General features: G+C 36.9%; 1 protein-coding gene across 1 annotated transcript in view; it reads left to right on the top strand.

Moving 5' to 3' along the window:
• Window positions 1-20,928, top strand: part of LOC112051899 (dual specificity protein phosphatase 22-like) — a 79,560-nt gene extending 58,632 nt beyond the window's left edge. Inside the window, exons 6-8 of the mRNA XM_052885780.1 lie at window positions 5,943-6,131; window positions 6,958-7,147; window positions 11,276-20,928. Of these exons, the coding sequence (XP_052741740.1) occupies window positions 5,943-6,131; window positions 6,958-7,147; window positions 11,276-11,303 (407 nt within the window). The 3' untranslated portion in view covers window positions 11,304-20,928. The remainder of the gene's footprint in view (window positions 1-5,942; window positions 6,132-6,957; window positions 7,148-11,275) is intronic.
• The last annotated feature ends 704 nt before the right edge of the window (window positions 20,929-21,632 follow it).

Genomic DNA, 21,632 nt, shown 5'->3' with positions numbered 1-21,632 from the left:
TTATAATACGTAAATGCATTATTATTATCTATGTAATGAAGTTCATTATATTAATAAGCCCATTATTTAGCCGTACTTACTATTTTCAATAATACATACACATAGATAGGTAGGTACATAAATTACTGAGCAGTGGCGTAGCAAGTGGGGAGCGCTGGGTGGCAAACGGAAGGGTGCGGCGGCGAGCGTTACAATTTTGTCAAATGAAAAAATATCGACAATCCAAATGTTATCCCATATTCGGCTCACTGCTGAGCTCGAGTCTCCTCTTAGAATGAGAGGGGTTAGGCCAATAGTCCACCACGCTGGCCCAATGCGGATTGGCAGACTTCACACACGCAAAGAACTAAGAAAATTCTCTGGTATGCAGGTTTCCTCACGATGTTTTCCTTCACCGTTTGAGACACGTGATATTTAATTTCCTTAAAATGCACACAACATAAAAGTTGGAGGTGCAGGACCGGATTTGAACCCACACCCTCCAGAACCAGAGGCAGAGGTCACGCTTAATAAAACACATGTTTCGTGCTTGTTCAACCAACATCGTTTCGGTTAACCATTTGTTCTTCAATAAATGTGTACTCCTTTCGAAGCAGTGGTGGTATCTTGATTTTCAATAAAGTGTACGATGTAAATCAGGATCGTTAAATAAAAAAAAATTACTTTAATGTTAAAATATTTTATGCAAATAAATAAATATTATATTAAAACAGAGGTGGGCGGGGGAATTTTCAGTAGGCTTCGAGCGGCGAAACCCCACCCCATGCTACGCCACTGGTATTAACAGTTACAGATGCTTATACATTATGGTTCCTTGTCATCTATTGTATTAGATGTAAACGAATATTTAAAAAAAAATTAAGGAGTAGGTAAGGACAGAGATAAGTGACTTAAGCCTAAATACTGAAAATTTAACATACATATCTATTTATTATTTACCTATAGCTTTTATGTAGTGATTTTTCTAATGTAATGTGTAGGTAATCATAAAGTTTTATCGTCTGAGATTCTAGTTATCTAATATACTTATTGTTTCTATTAAAACATAATCAGATTCCAATGAAAACATGTCAATTACCTTATATACTATACAATCACAATAAATGTATCGAATATCTTTTTCATTTTTCGTAATACTAATTATTATAATAATGAATAAATCACATAATATTAGTTTTTGTGTCGTTAGTTAATATAAAGTAAAATATACGTATTAAAAATATTACTTGTGTACTGTTTGTTTAGTGGGCACGATATTTTTATTGTTCTAAGATTTGTTTTAGTCAGCAATTAATAAATTGTGTTTTTTCCGAATGGATATGGCATTTTATTGTATAATTCACCAACAGAACATTAGACATCATTGGAACATATTAAAATTTTCTAATTAGGAATGAAACCTGGAATATATGTAGGTACAAAAAATAAATTATTAATAGTCGTCATTATATATACTCGTAGGTATATACAGGGTGTCCCGAAAATAGTACGACATACTATACAGGGTGATAGCTGACATCAAGGCCTACTAAAATAATGTAGGTAATATATCTAATATGTAGCCGAAATTTTACGTAAAGTTATATCGATTTTTAGAACTTAAACTATCGTGAGTGTCATTCAAATTAATTTATTATGAACCACTGCTAATACTTACGTGATTCAACGTCGGAGTATGTCCGTCTAGTTTTGAATTTATACGGGGCCCTTAGTCATGAGCTGGTTCTTACAACGTGCATCAGTTTGGAATGTGTTGCGTTGCAAGAACCAGCTGATGACTGTTAATAAAATACAAAACATTTAAAAGTTTATAAAAAAAAATTCAACCCTCCCGCTGCGAGACATTTGAGTGCCCAAGCAACTGGTGTTCAGGGCTCCAGAGTGAGGAACCTCCTCACATACGTGCCGTCTCTAGAACAACTGCCTTTTGTATCCGACCCTTGATCCAGCAGTTAAGCGAAAGCTTCTAAGGTGTTGATCGAAGCTTTTCGCTGTAAGACCAGTGACTGAAACGACTATCGGAACAATAATAGTTGACTCAACATTCCACATGGCGGTAATCTCGTGAGCGAGGTCCAAGTGTTATTCTAGAAATATATAATTTATTTAAAATTACCCGATTTAAAAATAATTACCTATGGGAAAACGAATACTAATTCGTCCAAAGGCTCTATATTGGCTCCGAAAATAATAACTATTATTAGATTGGACTGCAGACTGTCGGGCTGAATTCCAGAATGCAAATGGTAAATATATTTCCAATAATAAATCGTTTTTGCAGCACAATATACAAGCCACCTTCCTAGTTTGTCATAATCATTCAGGTTTTTGGTAGACATAATTAACCGAGCACTCACTTTGTGTGCAATTAATCATTGTAACAAATATAATTAATGTTATAATATACTTACTTTTTAATTAATTAAAAAATAATGTATTTACGAGTAGTGATAGGTATAACCCGGTCAGGTGAGCGTAGTTTTTAACCGACTTCCAAAAAGGAGGAGGTTCTACGTTCGGTTGTATGTATGTTTTTTTTTATATTTATATCTAATCTAAAATGTCTAAAAACCGTAGTTAGCAGTTATTGTCGAAAAATGTAAATCCGGCTTATTAATTAGCCGGATTTACATTTGTCTGACGTGTCGTGTTGTGACGCATCAGAACAGAATCAGTTTCATACATTTTGTATGCGACACATCAGAATCCATCACGACATTTCACAACGCGTAAGTAATAATAATAATATAATAAAATCCTTTATTCAGCTAAAAAAAAACAAATTAAAAAATCAAGAACAAATTACAAACTAATACTAACAGAGCTTACAAGCTACTTAAAGATATCTACTTAAATTACAAAGATCCTCTGTCTGTACTTAGTATAATAATATAATAAAAAAATGTAAACGTTGTCATATAATAAAAAAAATACAATAAAAAAATGTATGAAACCGATTCTGTTCTGATGAGTCACGACACGACACGTCAGACAAATGTAAATCCGGCTTTACTAATAATTTTATATAATAATTTTAAATATTATGCGAGTCTAGGAGCGAACTTTTATTTACGTCTTACTTTTATTTAAGTCTTGTGCCACTTTCTTTTATGAAATGAAACTGAAAAAAAACAATGCTCATCTGGCCTTGGTTATAAAAAAAATATACCTAATAGCTATTTTTATGTTACGTTCACTTTAAATTTGAATAGCATAATCAATCTGTTCTAGATAATAAAGATAAAGACCAAACACTATTGTAAGCTTTGTTTTTTTATAGTTTGCTTTATATTAGATTATTTTCTTTCATATATTCCTACTATTTAAAATAAGTAAGCTTATCATTAGCCAGTAGGTATACGCACACTGTTCAAGTTATAAATAATGCAACGCTTTCATAAATACCACACCGGGATGTTTCGGTCCCGCGAACGTTCAAGTGGTGGTTCTTATTGGCTATTTAACTTGATTTATAGCTTGGCAACTTCGTTCGTAACACAAAACCAGTCCAAACCTTATCTTATAGGAGAATTTGTATACCCATCACGCTGCTCCAATACGGATTGGCGGACTGAGGTTGATAATGGTTGACTCTATATGGATCACTTTCAGAATGTTATAGACCGAGGCCAATGGCTTATCATGCTCTCAGTGATCAGCCCCCTAGCCAAGTGGCTCGTCGATTCTCTTTCTACGATCGCTAACGCTTAGAAAAATAGAAAAATGTATCAGAATGACATTTGCTATCGACAGGTCACGTGATCAAGATTTGTCATTATGTTTGTCATTGTTAGCGATCGTAGAAAGAGAATCGACGTGTCACTTGGCTAGGGGGGCAGGGGCTAGGAAGTTCGATAAAGTTCATCGAGACCTAGGATTCAAGACCACAACGTCATGATGTGAAGTAGCATAAGCTAATCACTGAGCTAAGCGTCTGTGTGTATTTAAATTTAATGTAAAAATAATGCAGGTTTAATGATATATTCGAGTATCTTTGTTAATATGTTAATAATCTTTTTTTTAACAAAAAAGGGGTTTTGATAAATATAAAACAAAATTGTTATTATATTTATCAAGTTTATTTTAATTTATTGTTTTAAATATTTCTTTTTTATTAATTGGCGATTGAAATAAATGATTAGTTTAGTTATATTTCTTTCATAATGATTCTCGTAAAAATACTGAGACTTTTCGCTTCACGTATTATTATATGTAATTATATAGAAGCTAATATAAAGATACCTCGCGTCATCTGATTTACGTAATTATGCTTTCCCCCATCATATCACAAGCACTTAATGAGCAATTTAGCAAGCAGAGTGCTCAAATAATTCACTTGGTTAACCACAAGCTTGAGTGTAGATTTGTTTATAAGGCGCCTTACCCACGATCGACTGTATCTACGTAACTCATTACATATGTACCTATACATAATAGCCATGACAGACGTTATGATCACTAATGCGATCGACGATGCTGCGAATTACGTTTTCGTCTGATTTTTTTTTTTGTTATGTCAATGTTCTGTTGGTTGGTCCGCAATGTGTGGGTAGCGGGAGTGCCATGGTCAAGTAACAATTTGGAATTTTTTATGAGTAAGTGAGGGAAATAGCCGTGATAGCCCAGTGGATATGACCTTTACCTTCGATCCGGGGGCGCAGTTTTGATTCCGGTGCTATGCTTGCACCTCCAACATTTCAGTTATGTGCATTTTAATATAAATTAAATATGTGTCGTTAAACACGTGTCTCAAACTAGAAAAGGAGAGGAAATCTGCATACCTGAGCATTTTCTTAATTCTCTGAGCATTCTGCGTGTGTGAAGTCTGCCAATCCGCATTGGACCCTTCTCATTCTAAGAGGAGACTTGTGCTCAACAGTGAGCCGGATTTGGGTTGTTAATGATGATGACTCATCTTTTTATATTTAATCGTTTGAACCTCACTAATTCAATATTATCAGTCTATATTAGCGGTGCACTACAGAGCAGGACCTCCCTCCTTATAGGAACGGTTATGGAGGTTTACCCACCACGCTTCAATACCTATATACCGTACCATACCATGATACCATAGCCTCAATAGCTCAACGGTAAAAGCGGTCGGACTCATTACCGAGGGGTGGTTATTCGATCCCCGCCCGTTGGACTTTCCAGACGAGTTGGAGAATAATGGGAACTTTGGTCATATTTAAAAAATATGGCAAATGTTCTTTTGAAAAAAAAAATGTCGTTGGACCGCTGCGCTGTAAATTATTCATAATTAATAATAAATTAAGACCACAGTAATAACTTGGGTCGAATGGTTAAAAATTACGCAGTTTTAAAATGTTCGAAAAACATATTTAGGCTTGGCTTTAAGCATCGTAACGTCACGCTACGCCTATAATGGCTTTGTGTCAGTCGACAGAAGTAACACACCTTTATGACATTGTATAGTTCGCGGCTTGTAAGTTGAACTATCCGCAATAACACATTATCGAGTGTTAGACGTACAAGTAACCATAGCGACAAGTTGATCTCATTACAGTTGCGTAAGTAATCAGCGCGGTGTCCCCACGGACACTGCAATATGCTGAGTGGAGACCCTTTTAGGATCACATCATGCAAGTTGCAATGTATTTGATTTATTGTTTTTTTTTTCTCTTTTCTTTGTATGATGTGTATTCTGAATAAACTTTTCTTTCTTTCTTTCTTTCTTTCTAATGGTCAATTATACACCTTTGATGGACAACCACGGAACACGCGTTTAGCACTTTTACTTATAACCGTGCACAGACAAAATGTCATTTGTGTTCAACTTACTTGATAGGATATGCATATTTTTCTCGCACAACGTCGGCTTGTCAATATAGCCAACGATAAATGATACAGTCGATCGTGGAGGCGGGGCTTAATTGTTTAACACTGCTTATTACACTTATTTTCTTGACATTTATTTATAGGTGTATGCAGAACTGGATCGAAGAGGCAACCGAGGCCACGTAGGCCATCGACCGCGTCCACGGTGGCTGAGCCTGTGGGGGTAGGGGGTGGGGGGTTGAAGAGATCGCCTTCTACTCTCTCTACCGCCTCCACTACGTCCAACTATAGACCACGCTCATCGCCCGCTGGACTGTACAGCTACACTGGAGGTAACTTTGATCGAAGAGGTAGCCGAGACCACGCAGGCAGTCTACCTCGTCCACAGTGGCTAAGCCACAGAAAACATAAATACAAGTATAAGCCTGCGGGAGGGGGGTTGAAGAGATCACCTTTTACTCTCTCTACCGCCTCCACTAGTCCAACTATAGACCGCTCTCATCGCCCGCTGGACTGTAGCTATAGTGGAGGTAACTTTGATCGAAGAAGCAACTGAGGCCACGTAGTCGACCTCATCGTATACAATTTAAGTATATAGTATTTTTTAATTAAGAGTTTGTAACTACAAGTATAAGTATTCATGTTAACCTATTTATTAAAAAAAATAATTGAAATTTTCGTCGCAATACCAGTCCGTTTGTTCCAGCTAATCTCTGAACCGATTTTGACAGTATTATTGCTAGCAGATAGCTAACATTATTACAATATTTATGATGTAGTTTGTAAGATTTTGACGGCCTCCGTGGCGCAGTGGTATGCGCGGTGGATTTACAAAACGGAGGTCCTGGGTTCGATCCCCGGCTGGGCAGATTGAGATTTTCTTAATTTGTCCAGGTTTGGCTGGTGGGAGGCTTCGGCCGTGGCTCGTTACCACCCTACCGGCAAAGACGTACCGCCAAGCGATTTAGAGTTCCGGTACGATGCCGTGTAGAAACCGAAAGGGGCGTGAATTGTCATCCTCCTAACATGTTAGCCCGCTTCCATCTTAGACTGCATCATCACTTACCATCAGGTGAGATTGTAGTCAAGGGCTAACTTGTAAAAAAAAAAGGTTCTATTAAACTATTGATCAACGTTACCTATGTTCATCTCTTTTAGTTCCAACTCGGCCGACGAGGTCAGCGTCAGGTCTGTCAGTGACGCGCGTGACGGACCCAGTGGGGGGCGGCTCGGGTATGGCAGTGGGGGGGAGCGAGTACTCCCGCCGGCGAGCTGCCTCCGCCCCCACCACGCCTGCCTTGTCTCCTGCATCCTCCCCACCTGGCTCTCCTCACAGACCACCACACAGGTATCAATGGAATCATCATTTATAGTCCATTTTATTTTTATTTCTTTTTTAATGGTCATTAAACTTGAGCTTGGCTACCAGCGTGCCCAATGCCATTAATGAGGTCTAGGATGGAACGTTCTTGCCTTGAATGTGTTAAGATTGTTGGTGGCAGGAAACACAGATCTAAATAACAAGAATACCTATCCCAATATGCATTGTTTTGTCATATCCCAAAGAGTCATTATACAGTGTTACCGATGAAGGCTAACAGATTGCTTGATTTCCAGCAAAAGTAAAAAATTATCGCCACATTTTGACCAATTTTCACAAAACCCAAAAAATTTGTCAACTGTCAACACATTAAATGCCTAAGCCTTCTCTCTCTCTCACTCTACCTATTGGTAAAATCGCCATGAAAATCCGTTTTGCAGTTTTTGTGTCTATTGCTAATAGATTATAGATACTGATAATAATCAGGTATCATATAAATTATCCTACCTGAAAAAAGCATGTGAATCTAACGCCAACCACACACAGTCAAGTTTACATCCAAATCTGCACTCTGCAGCACGCTTAAGGATGTAAAATATCAATAGGTTAGATAAGTTTTTTTTCACTGCCCACATCCCTAATGCCTAGTTCGCAGTTCGGACTATTTTAGTAGGTATTTTAGTCGATTAACGAACGATTTTTGGGCGGTAGCAAGTGGTTTAATACGCTACTCGAGTAAAATGCTAAAGTAGTCCGAACTAGCCCTAAGCGTCCTGCAAATTTGACGGTTAACTGAATTCATTAATTAATACCATTTTTAACTTTATTTTGTCTCATTTGTTTTCATCAAGCGGTGGTTGTGCCTGGGTCATACCTACAATCACTTGGGACCCCGACTCATTGTGATCACGTCAGACGGCCGTGCAAGGTTACTCCATTTTCTTTTGTTTATTGTTTTATACTCTGCGAGGCTCCCAACTTTTGCCCGATTCAATTCATTGTCGCTTCATTCTTTACTATAGTCAACGGTAAACCCTCCAGGCACGTTTTCCATTCTCCTTTTAGTTATTTTTTTCCATTTTGCACATAAAAAAAAATAAAACTTCAACTACCGTAGATTAATCTTTGCAAGCGTTTTCCTTTTTTCAGACATTCAAGTATTGTTCATTTTTTTATGAAAACTAGTGAAAAGATTTTCAATTTAGTACATCTCTTTCTTTTGTAGAATAAGGTCAAAAGTATTTAGAAGGAAATGTTTTCTTTTTATTGTCCACTATTATATTTTAAAATAACAAATGAAACTTATTTTAGGGAGTCACCGATATGAAAGGCTTTTCTTGTAAGTTTCACTTCGCTAAGTGTGGTAAGCTTGTAAGTTCTACTTAAATAAGTGTGGCAAGCTTGTAAGTTTGTTTTACTTAAGCAAGTGTGGTAAGCTTGTAAGTTTTACTTAAGTGAGGTAAGCTTGAAGTTGTAGGTACTTAAGTTATTTTGGCAAGTGTGTAAGTTTCAATCGAGTAAGTGTGACAAGCTTGTAAGATTTATGTGGTAAGCTTGTAAGTTTCACTTTAGTAAGTGTGGCAAATGGCAAGCTTGTAAGTTTTCCTTGAGTAGGTATGTGTGGTAGCTTGAAAGTTTTACTTAGGTAAGTGTGGTAAGCTTGTAAGTTTCACTAAAGTAAATGTGGTAAACCTTAAGTTAGTGTGGCAAGCTTGTAAGTTTTAATTGAGTAAGTGTGACATGCTTGTAAGTTTTACTTAAGTAAGTGTGGTAATCAAGTAAGTTTTACTAAAGTAATTGTGGTAAGCTTTTTAGTTTTACTTATGTAAGTGTGGTAAGCTTGGTCTAGTGTGTGGTTTTGCGTACAGTGTTGCCTTTATGCTAAGTCGGTGCCTGTATTTAAATTAATAGATGCCTACATCGCAAAGCTAAATGTACGAGTATCTACTCATATTAAGGACTACCAGAGGCCCCGCGGTTTCACCTACGTAGTTTCCATTCCAAACCACCTCTCAACTCAAACCCCTCAGCAGTAGCACAAGGTTTTTAACTAGGGTAGGCATTGTAAGTACCTACAACTTGTAGGCCTCCGTAGCGCAGTGGTATGCGCGGTGGATTTACAAGACGGAGGTCCTGGGTTCGATCCCCGGCTGGGCAGATTGAGATTTTCTTAATTTGTCCAGGTCTGGCTGGTGGGTAGTTACCACCCTACCGGCAAAGACGTACCGCCAAGCGATTTAGCGTTCCGGTACGATGCCATGTAGAAACCGTAGAAGGGGTGTGGATTTTCATCCTCCTCCTAAAAAATTAGCCCGCTTCCATCTTAGACATCACTTACCATCAGGTGAGACTGTAGTCATGCATTCTTACGAAAGCGGCCTGAAGCCGGGACCTACGCGGGTGAGAACGCTAAGCGTTTATAATATTTAAATACCTATATGGAGTAAATTTAGGCAAGTACTTGGTTTTATAAACTTATTTATAAGTACAATTTTATTTAATTTTAGACCAAAATTATTTGATTGTTATTAATACATTTTATCTAATTAGTATCTAATGGCATGGAATTTATGAAATAGATTTTAACTTAGTGATAGTTGTGATTTTCTCAAACTATTTTCAGTAGTTCCGATTTCAATTTTTAAATAATGTACCTATTTAGATTTTATATTATAACATTGGTAAGCTTAGGCTAGGTTAATGACTTATCTTGTGGCGCGAGAAAGACATTGTCGACCAATAGCGATTGAAGCGAAATAATCGCTCTCTCATTTATCCCATCCATAGACTAATAATAATAAGACGGTATCTCGCTGTCAATTAACTGAAGCAATGGCGCCGAGTATGTGTGAGTGTGAAGTGTGTTGCCAGATTTAGGAAATTAATGGCCGTCTGACTTCATATCTGCGGAATGGTATCCTCAGGGTGCGTCACTATTTAATTGCAGGGTGTGGTATCTGGACTTTTTGTTACCTCTATAGTCCAATCGTAACGTCTTTCGTTACGAGAGTCGCTATTGGTCGACAATATGTCCCTTACCAGGAGATATTTCAGTGTGCGTACACTAGACCTACAGATAATAAACAGTCGCCTAAGTCGGCCAAGCCGCATTATAGCAGCGAGAAGGTTCTTATTTTGGCTAGACTAGCGGATGCTTGCGTCATCGTTTACGTGAAAAACCAATAGTTACCAACATACATTATAGTTTATGTTAGCGACGCAAATGCCTATAAATATATTATCTGTGCCTTACAATAAAGGGCCGAAAACGGAACGTCTGTGGTGTCATAGATAATGTGACTTTGACAGCTTTTTAAATAAAATAAACGACTTTTACGCCAAGTGCCTAAGCGTCACCATATACCAAAACGTTCCCGTTTTAAGCCGTTTTTAACTAGTAAACCTGTGTTTTATTAAGCCTGGCCTTACAGTTTAGTTTACCTACTTAAAGTATATTGTTGGGTGCGTAATTAGTATAGGTACTATCTACAAGTACCGGAACGTTTAATTTAGCTTTATAACCTGTAAGCCTAAGATGTGCGCCACGGTATATCTCGTGAAGAAAAAATTACATATTGTCAACCAATAGCTAAACCGGAAATATCGCCATTTTTTAAGAAAAACTTCTTTACACGTGTTGGAAAAACGGGCTGACATCAAAAGCGGGTTTAAAGATCAAAACACAATTACTTATTGAATGAAAGCCTCAAAGTCTAATAGTTCCAATAAAACCTCAAGTGGCAGAGAATAACCTTGAGCGAAGTCCCGGACTTATGACTGATGGACGTAGGGTTAAAGACGTCTTTTAAAACTAGTTAACACTCTCCTTCTCCACTCAAGTCATTCACTCGCGCCGACACATGCTTGACTTTAGGAGTAAGCTGGTGAATGCGTGAAAAATGTTAAAGTGTGATGTGAATATTAGTGAAGATAGAAAGAGACAGTTACGTTTCTTTTGCTACTGTAGGAGTAAGAGAGAGCAGTATGCGCGCACATTTTTTCTCTCATACATACAGATGGAGTTATAGAAATTTTACTTCAGTCGTGTGGTCTATAGCAAACTTTTCTTCACGAGATATCAGATAGGTAGCCACTAGGTAGCTAGAGCAAAATCAACTTTATTCCTTATGGTATAATTGCTATATTTTGTTGCAGGTCTCGAGCTCTACAACGGTGTTCGTAGCACACGCCGAGCCAGTCTCAACGTCCGCCCGCTCGGCGCTTGTCGCGCTCAACGTCCACCCGCTACACCATTAGTTGAGTCCCATTGACTCCGAACATTGTAAACTTGTGTTCAGAGTAAACAAATCGCCTTGGCTTGGAGTGATAGCGGTGATAAGTCACAGGACATAGCATCTGTTTAAGATTTAAGCTATACTTCGCGCCACGAAATGTCCCGAACGCGGCGCTAAATGGTGCTTATTGTCATTTGTGTAAGGCGCTGTCAATTTTAGTTCAGTTTTAACCGCGGGACTTCTTTCGTGGTGCGGAGTCTATGACCAAACCAACGCGTCTGCGGTGACGTGACGTACCCGCGGCGATCCTCCGTGCGAGTTTGTCCATTCGATTGCCTAAAAGTAAACTTGAATTTTATAGAATTCTAACAGCGCCATCTAGTAACGAATTGTGTTATCTCTTTTTTTCAAGTTAATTTTTACGCCATCTAGTTCTAGCGAGACAAAATAAAATTCGCGAGTAGATTCAGGCGCTGTTTCAATGCCATATTAGTTGTATTTCACCTTTTCACGATTCTAAACGTATAGAAACTCCTACTCACCACTCGGATATTGTAATGTACGAAATCAGGGACACGAAAACGCTTTGCCATAAGTTAATTAAAATATAAAAACTTGTAACGATATTTTTAAAACTCGACAGTGTGAGTTTCGAACACGTCTCTAACTCTCTTTAACTAAACTTTAGATGTCTCTCTTTCTAGCACGATACTATAGAATCTATAGTAAAAATGTGAAATTCGAGACTCAAAAACATCATCATATTATTAACAGAATAGCGTTGCTGGTCGCCGATCGATCACAGCGACACCGCGAACACGAGCAGTACGCCGTGGTTTGGTCGATTTATCTTTACTCTCATTATAGCTTAAAGTCCCATATGTTACAGACTGTGGCAAGTGAGTGGGCCCAAAATGGCGGTCATAAGTGTAGGTAGGTATAATTAAAAACAAAAGTGTTATACATGCTCTGTGGTAGCCTGGATTTAAGATGTCAAATAACTGAAAATTTCGTACGCTTTATTGTAATGGTATCAACGTGCTGCTATGGTTACGCGTACTAAAATAGCATGCAAACTATATATACTACATACGTTTCGGGACATCGTGCGTTAAGCTGAGCAATACAATACTTTAGATGTCAGCGGTAACGTCATTTAGATTGCATCCGACTATACCTCTTACCGCACGTCACTAATGCCCGAAAATAGGTGTCTACTGATGTACTGTAACTGTACGCGCTTCTTTCGAACGCATGCAAATGTTTTGATTAGTGTAAACCAAAAATTATTTACATAACGCGGCGTTATTTAAGCTATCTAAATTTCTTACTTGATTTATCTTTAGCGCTATTGTGTAACGATACTTTTATAACTATACAATGTGAGTATTATAATAGCTCTCTCTCTCTCCCTCTCTCTCTCTCTCTCTCTCTCTCTCTCTCTCTCTCTCTCTCTAAAGTATCGTGTTAGAAAGAGACGAAATTAGAGACTCACACTGTCGACTTGTAAAAACATCGTTCCAAAAATGTTACTGGTCAAGAGACGACCTATACAAGTATAAAGAATAACTTTAATAACAATAACAGTATTTTGAGTCGGTCCGATGAATGCACAAGTCATATTTTTTAATCAACTAAAGATTCATATTTATTTGCTATGACTTAAGTGCCACGTAAAAGCCGGTAGCTCCACGCACTTTCGATCGTTTATAATAAATTGTTTACGAGTTAGGCGCGTCCTTCGCGTCCACAGAGTGAAAGCGAAGGGCTGTGAGCTGTGAGGGACGCAATAGTGAATGTATGTCCATAAATCGAGTTACACTTACCTAATTATAAGGATATGAGCATTTATGCACATTAGCAGCAATCGTTGTTGCAAATCATAAAAAAAGTTTGTATTCTGAGACTTTGTATTTAGACAAACAGACTTAAGAGTTTGTTTTCAGATGGTGTTGCTTGGGGTGACTGTCATTCGACCATCACATTTATGTGTGAGTGATCATTCCAAGAATGAGTAGCTAACTGACAAGATCGCGTTTTATTTACAAAATAAAGAAAAAAACGTGTGTGTGTGCACACGACTGAAGTAAAACTTCTTTCAAAAATTAAACACTAAAACGCCATCTATGATCCTCAGGCATAACTTCATCGCAACAGGTTCGTGGACAAAATAGATTGTTTCAAAGATCTCTAAGAACGACAACTACTGGTAGATTAAAATAACTAACGCTGTTTTATTATGCCTGTAGATGGCAGCACGCATCGTTGGATTACAATTTTCGTAATGAATTCACCAGTTTTCACTCCAAGTCAAACGTGCGCAAAGAAGTTTTACTCCAAAAACACAGTGAGAGATAATCCTACTCGTAAGCTAAATGGATAAACGACAAGTACATAAGAATTGTAGTAATATTTGTAGGTGTTACAATTATTCCGATGTCATAGCGATTTATGTAAGCGAATGCTGTGATAATTGTTTGAATAAAATGAAGCTATTAAAAATTTTAAGATGACTACTATGCAGGTCCACTACAGATTGGTAGCGTAAAAGTTTATAAATTAATAATTAATATTATAAATGCGTAAGTAAGTTTGCTGATGAAAAATACATATGTACAAGTATGATTCCACATTTCTGCTCACGTAAAGCCCGCTCTTGGATAGCTATAATACTGCACGAACCTACCAAACCAACGTCCGCATATGATACATGTCTCTTCTCGATCGCATAAAAGTAAACTTGAATTAATACGTCAATGATAAATGCCATCTAGTGTACTAATGGATAGTATTTTGTCATGCTATTAGATGGCGTTAAAGTTCCTAAACATGAATTTAAATGGAATTGCATCATAAAAAAAATAGAAATCTCAATTCGTGATTAGATGGGGAAGTTTACTTTTACGCAATCGATTATCGAATAGACACACTCACGCGTCGCATTCGACATACTGAAGTAGAAATCACTGTCGAAAAGAAATTACTCGACACGGAAAATAGAAGATAAAAGCTTATATTTTATTTATAAGGTTAACCTGTTACGACTAAAGCGTTTGAGGCTAAAATAAAAAGTTATTAAGGATATTTGCCGTCTGGCTGGATCAGACTATTTCATAGAAATATAAAGTTTTTATAATGTCGCAATATGTGAGATGGGTCTATTTACAATCACCTACCTAATCTTACTTTGCTGTTTGTTTTTGACGACTTCTCCTGTTACTTTGTGGCCTTAGGCCAACGACATATTTCGTGAAGAGAAAATAATTAGTTATTATCGACCCATAATCGCGGAGTTTAAATATCTCTCATGAAGTAACTTAAGAGAGAGATGTTTTGATTAAGCCGCTATTGGTCGACATTTTTGTCTTTGTCTCGTCAAGGGATAGGTATGTCGTTGGCGCATACTAGTCTTACTAGATAGATAAAATTTCCAATGATTGAATTCGGGCCAATTCAAAAATTTCAAAATCGCTAGTATTCCGATAATATGCAATATTATTTATATATAGAAACTAGTCAGTTATGTTTTTATTCTTTTACAAACCCTTGACTACAATCTCACCTAATGGTTAGTGATGATGCAATCTAAGATGGAAGCGAGCTAACTTGTTAGGAGTAGAATGAAAATACACACCCCTTTTGGTTTCTACACATCGTATACCGGAACGCTAAATCGCTTTACGGTACGTCTTGGCTGGTATGGTGGTAACTAGCCACGGCCGAAGTCTCCCACCAGCCAGACCTGGACAAATTAAGAAAACCTCAATCGGCCCAATCGGGGATCGAACGTAGGACCTCCGTCTTGTAAGTCTACCGCGTCCGCCATGTCGAACCACACAATAGGTATGCATTGGCACTATTAATGCGCAGTAGGCCTACATCAACAATAGCGCTCTTTCTTAGAGACAAATTAGAGCGACGTTGCATTTTGTTGTTATTTTGTACAATTTATTTGTATGGTGCTTACCCTAGTTGAAAAGCTTGTGCACGCCACTGTCGCTGGTGTCAATTTAAGACCATTTACGACATTCAGGTACACCCTCGGCATTGCTTGTTTTCGGTCATCATGGTCGTTGGTGTAGCTACATTGGGCGGCATTAGGTACCACTTACCATTACCATTAGAGAATATCGCAGTCAATTGCTAATATAAAAAAGTTTAAAACCTATTTCAAATTGTTTCTTAGTTACCCACTAGCTACTAAAAATTCAAATCATTCAAATTTCTCTACTTATCTCTTCTACACTTACTAATATAAAAAATAATTATGTTGTTTAGTAGGTATATACTTATATGTATTATAAATCGAAAATATATAGTAGATATAAACTAAAAGGCCTTCGGTTTTTAAGTTCTACAAGTTTTGTTGAACTTGTGAAAATACCTATTTTTAAATACATATATCTATTACCACTACAGTAGCGAAGGATTTAATTTTGACGAAGGCAAGCCGCTGAAGGTAAAGAAAAGGAAATTCATGCCGCTTGATACAAACTCCAGTTTCTTATAAATCCATACATATTTAGTACCTACAATATTTATGTATGGATTTTTAAAAGGCAATCCGGCGGGAATAGGCCTGTATGGACTCTTCGCCGCTGTTTACACGCTTAGGTACTGTTTTTTAGGTTATCCCTGTCAAATGTCAATTGATTCTGAGTAGTTATTTACTCCCTCCTTTCCTGTAACGCTATTTTGAAAAAAAAATTGTGTAACTCGACAGTACGTACTTCGAATTCGTCTCTATCTCTGTCTATGGTATCGTGTTAGACAAAGAGGTATAAAGACGACTTCGAAACTCACTCTGTCGAGTTTTAAAAATCTTGTGACCCGTCTTATTTATGGTTTGTTTTTAATTAAAAGAACATGAAATAGTAATGTTAAATACTTGTATTTTTTATGTAAGTAAAGTGCGACATAAAAGAGTAGAAGTTAATAAAAATTTAACTAAGAAAATCGCTCTATGGCAACACCACATATACTGTCATTATCACAAAGGTCTGTCATTATAGAGCAACCGATTGTTATTAGTAGTTTTAACAGATTATTATTAAAATCATAGTGAAGATTCGGATAGTTACCATACGACTTACTATAAATATCATTTATTTAGACGAGATTTACTTTCTTTTAAATTTAACAGCGCCCTCATTTATTTTCTATTCTACTCTTTTGTATCGCACTACACTTATTTGTAAAAATGACGAAGTAAACACCTACCGCTACTACCTACAGATAGACAGACAGAATGTATGTATCAAGCTACTTACTTGGCTTTTAAGGAATAAGTGCTAGTTATTTAAAAGAAATTTGAATTTAAAATATAGTTAGCCAAATTTCGAGTCGAGAGATGTCGTGTAGAAACCGAAAGGGGTGTGGATTTTCATCCTCCTCCTAACAAGTTAGCCCGCTTCCATCTTAGACTGCTTCATCACTTAGCACCAGGTGAGATTGTAGTCAAGGGCCAACTTGTAAAGAATAAAAATAAAATAAAATAAAAAGAGTCCGCTCTGAATACGAAACGTATAGCTGCGCAGTGCACTATGCATAGGTACCGGGTTATAATATCTGGAAAGTTTAACGTTTCAGAGCAGTCTAGAAGCTTGGCGCATAGTACACCTATTTTTTTTCAAGATTACAGATTTCTATAGCTGAATTATGCACCAATTAGTTTCTAATCTTTTGTAATCTTTTGATTTCTTACACAACGTGCCTATACCTACATTTCTATCTCCATACTTATTATATTTAGATTTTATTGTAGGTTGTGCTATCATTATAATATGGCACTAAGTGCAACTATTGCTAAATTACCTGTACCTATTTATGTACTTTCTAAAGATTTGCTCAATTTTTCATTTATTTCGTGTATTATGATTGGTCGGCAGACAGGCAAAGATTTCTATGTAGAAATAAATATATAAGTAAGTATAATATAATAAATACCTATCCATAAATTTCTATCCCACTCAGTAGTTCTAACAAGCGACCAAAAAGGTACCTAATCCCGTAAAGAGAAATGGACAAATTTCAACCAATGGCGGTGCAACCGGAAATACCGCTATCTCTTACATTGCGTTGGGACGAAAGAGATGGGACTGGGATTACTCCTCCGCCATTACCTATAAGACATTTTGCCTATTTCTCTTCACTTGGTCACTTGGTTAGCACTACTGAACACGAGTGTGGCTACGCAGCGCAGTGTACAAAATCATATCTCCCCACTTATATATTTATCTATAAATAATCTTATCTATAAGCAGTTCGGCACCGCAACTTCAGAACGGACAAGACGTTTGATGCATACTGTACCTTTTACCTATCACTTTTGAGGGTTTTTATATTACTCACTTATTCCTACGTCTACGTTCTACTGTCAGTCCGTGAGTTCAGTGAATCATAACCGAGGAATAAAATATTTATTCATGACCAAGTACGTTTATGAATTGAAATCAATTTTTTATACATGATCAAAACTTTGTTTAGGTATAGGTACCTTTTACGATATTCATGGTAAGTCGGACAAAATTATGAACGTAGCAAAAAATCAGGAGGACTTTTCTATAACGACGCATTTATCACTTAGACAGTGTGAGCTTTGAACTCTTATACTATATCGCCCTCTTTTTATAGTATCGTGTTAGACAGAGAGGTATAGGGAATTCGAAGCTCGCACTTGCGAGTTGAACGAAACATCGTTACTACAACTATGAAATTGAAGATTGTTGTATATTTTATATAAAAAAAGTACAACATAAAAGTCGATTTATGCAGAATATTTAAAGATAAATATTTATAATGGTATTATATTTGATCAATTATATTTTATTTGTAAATGATATTTAATTGATATTTAAAATCAACTGGTGACTTAGTAGATTAATTTTCAGTGAGCATATTTTTTTATTAACGGACGCACTAAGTTGTTTTGGAAGGAACAGCGTCCATAATTCACTTCACAATTTTGTAGGACTGGACGTGGTCTCGAAATGAATACGTACCTACTTAAGCAAAGTTCATGTCAAGTGGGCTATCTGGTCATAGAATAATAAAAAAAACATAGAAATTTTTGCTGGTAAACTATTGTCTACAAATTAAATTTACGGTGATTGCCAATGCAATTGTCTTTTTCATAACTTTTTCAAACTCTTAACTTATACTATAACTAAATACTTACCTATCTAGTAAAAATATGTTGTGAATTTTTGCATATCTCTTTTTCTCACTCTCTCACTAGGGCTTAGCCGGGTAGAAATTGTGATTTAGATGCCTTTAGTACGTTGGCGAAGTACCTATTTATAGTGTTACATTAAACTATTTCGATGCCGGTTTTTGTAAAATAGTTATCTATGCCACTGTCGCGTAATAAGGTCTACTGTAGCGCGAGCGATTGTTGTGCAAAGAGACGAACCCGAATTGCACAACACACAGCACGAGTGTTAGAGTGGCTAATTACGTGCAGTGGCATGCAATACTTTTTCTACGACCATTGTAAAAGCTCAGAATACAGAAAACACCAGAAGTTGTGATCGCGCATAGAAATGAAGCCGTTGAAACTACTCTTTTTTGGCGTAATTTCACGAACAAGCGATTAGTCACTGTGTGTATGCCGTTTTGTGTGTCGTATCTACTATAGGACACAATGCGTGCTTTGTAATGACGGCTGAACGTGGCTTCTGATGTTTTCTGTATTCTGAGATTAAAAGAATTAACAAAACTTGGTAAATAACTTTTAAATAATTATTGGCGTTAGGTAAGTATGGCCTCGATTTTGTATCGGCGTAACCTCCTGGATTATTAATCTCGGCGTGGCCTCCTACATTTTGTCTCTTTTATGAAAGCCTGAATATAGCCAATGCCATGGAACTACCTACTTTAAAATTTAAAAAAAAATCATTGTAACACGGTTTACCCGTGAGGTAATGACCATTACCAAACGACCTGTAATAATGAATAGCTTTGTGATATGGTTTGAGGTTTTCTATAGAGTTGATTAACAAATGGGAGTAGAAAAAGAATATTTCAGTTCACTGTAGCATCACAAAATAAAAGGTTAATAATACATATATTCTAAGTAACGTATTCGTTGGACTATTGGTTATGTGTCAGTGCTTTGGATCTCAAGGTTCTGGGTACGAATCCTGTGGCGATAACGTGCGTTAATCTCTTGAAGGATTTAAGGTGCCTACACAAAATTCAACCAATGGCACTGTAACCGGAAATACTGCTATCTCTTTCATTGCGTTGGTACGAAAGAGATGGGACTGGGACAACTCCGCCATTAGACGAAATTTTGCCTTTTTATTCTTGTCACTGGTCGCATCTAGCACCTCTAGGCCGGGCTATGAAATAGGTCCTACTGACATTTTCTTTCTTCTAATAATGGTAAGAGGGGCCGTTGAAGTATTACGTAAGCAGATTTTTACATTTACCCCCGCACCCCCCTTGTCAGTAAAAATTAGCAAAGGTCTTAACCTACCTTATTTAAAACCCTTTAAGATGACATACCTGTAAAGATGTTTTTGTAACTCGACAGAGTGATTTTCGAATTTGCCTCTATTTCTTTCTATCTATAGTATGGTGTTAGATAAATACATATAGAGTTGACTTCGAGGCTCTCTCTATCGAGTGCGTTCTTTAGTAGCGCTACTGCAGCATTTCTTCACACAACTAAAATGAAGCCTCGCTCGTATTTTTTATTATAATAATTTATATTGATGATATTTTGTATTTCAATTAATTTGTACTTCAAACGTTATGACCTTCAAAATAATTTCAATATTATATTTGAAAATACACTTATATAGCTTGGCAAGTTCGTGGATGATACTCCCATGATATGCGGACGACGGGGGGAAAGACTGCGCGGGTGTGCAATCGTGCGTGCGGGCAAGTGGGGTGCATCAGCCGTGGGGTTTTCATTCATCGCTACACGCCCCCCGGCCCGCGCGGACCATTGGGAGTGTTACGAACGAACTTGCCATGCTATAGGTCCCAGCAAGTAAGTTGTGCCAAAAATGACAGATAACTTACCTACTTATTTTGCTCAGTAAGGGCTCAGTGAGGGTGTCACTCTTGTCGCGCTTTTTGTGTGAAGTTTTACAAAATGGCGACCGCCGCGACGTTAGTACCATTTTTGGCAACCGGGTCAGAAAAGTTTGTTGCACTATACCTACTCGTAGAACAAAGATGAAGTTTGACCAGTAAAAGATCCATCAGAAATGACAATATTTTCAGACGAGTTTAACGAGAAATATTTCTGTCCATTTTTGTAATAAGTATAACGAATCCATTCGAATGCATAAAACATTATTGTTATTACACGGTTACATATTTTTTTTATGTTGAACAGTCGCACTTTACATGTCGAGAAACCAATTTTTGAGACAATTTGCATTTATTATGTACCTAATTACCACGTACCTATTTTGTTGTGATAAATACAAATATTATGTTGAGCTTCAGTATATCACAAATTGAAGCAATAACATTTACCTATTGTATAATTCTAAAGAAAAAAACCAATAAATATATTGTACCTGTAAATGTATTTTTAATATAAAATTGAATAATTTAACGACTTTCATTTTTCCTTATCCACCTATTAGGATCACGAGGTCCCTGGGTTGAGCTTATAAGTGTCATTTAACGAACGAATTACGATTAACTTATAAGTGTCATTATTTAAATTATGTCGTCATTATTTAAATTATGATAAAAAGGAGGTATTTGTTTATAGATGTGTGATAGTATAATTAAAAGGGATTTTGATGATATAAGTTGTTCTTTGTTAGGCAGCGTGAACGCTGTCACGCTGCTAGTCGCGTTAGTGATTTTGTGCGATCACGATCTGATATGAAATGAAATTCTGATCAATTGATCATAAATTATTTAGTGTGGGCATAGAGAATATGTCGGGTAGGTGAGGTGAGTGTTAATGCTTTCTAAAGGGTTCCCTTAAACCTACACCCAAGGTCACAAGTACTAGCACCTGCTCGAGGTGTTTCCTTTACCACAAAATGATGGTACAATCACTATCGCTGCTACCCATCACATTATATAAGTTTGATTTTTATACTAAGTGACTGTAATGGTTTTAATATAAACTCGATACCTCCATGCGTTTCCGAGATAAAGAGCCTTGACAGACAGACGAAAAATAAACTCATTCTCTACGAGTCCTTTTTAAGAGGAAACGGTCAACGATATTTTATACTATAGATATGGTCTGTGCCTACAAAATCACTGCAAAAAGTGATCTGAAATTAACTACTCCA

Source organism: Bicyclus anynana, chromosome 15 (assembly GCF_947172395.1).
Source record: "Bicyclus anynana chromosome 15, ilBicAnyn1.1, whole genome shotgun sequence".
Lineage (NCBI taxonomy): Eukaryota > Metazoa > Arthropoda > Insecta > Lepidoptera > Nymphalidae > Bicyclus > Bicyclus anynana.
Note: the sequence above shows the minus strand (reverse complement) of the source record. Positions and strands in the feature narration are given on the sequence as shown.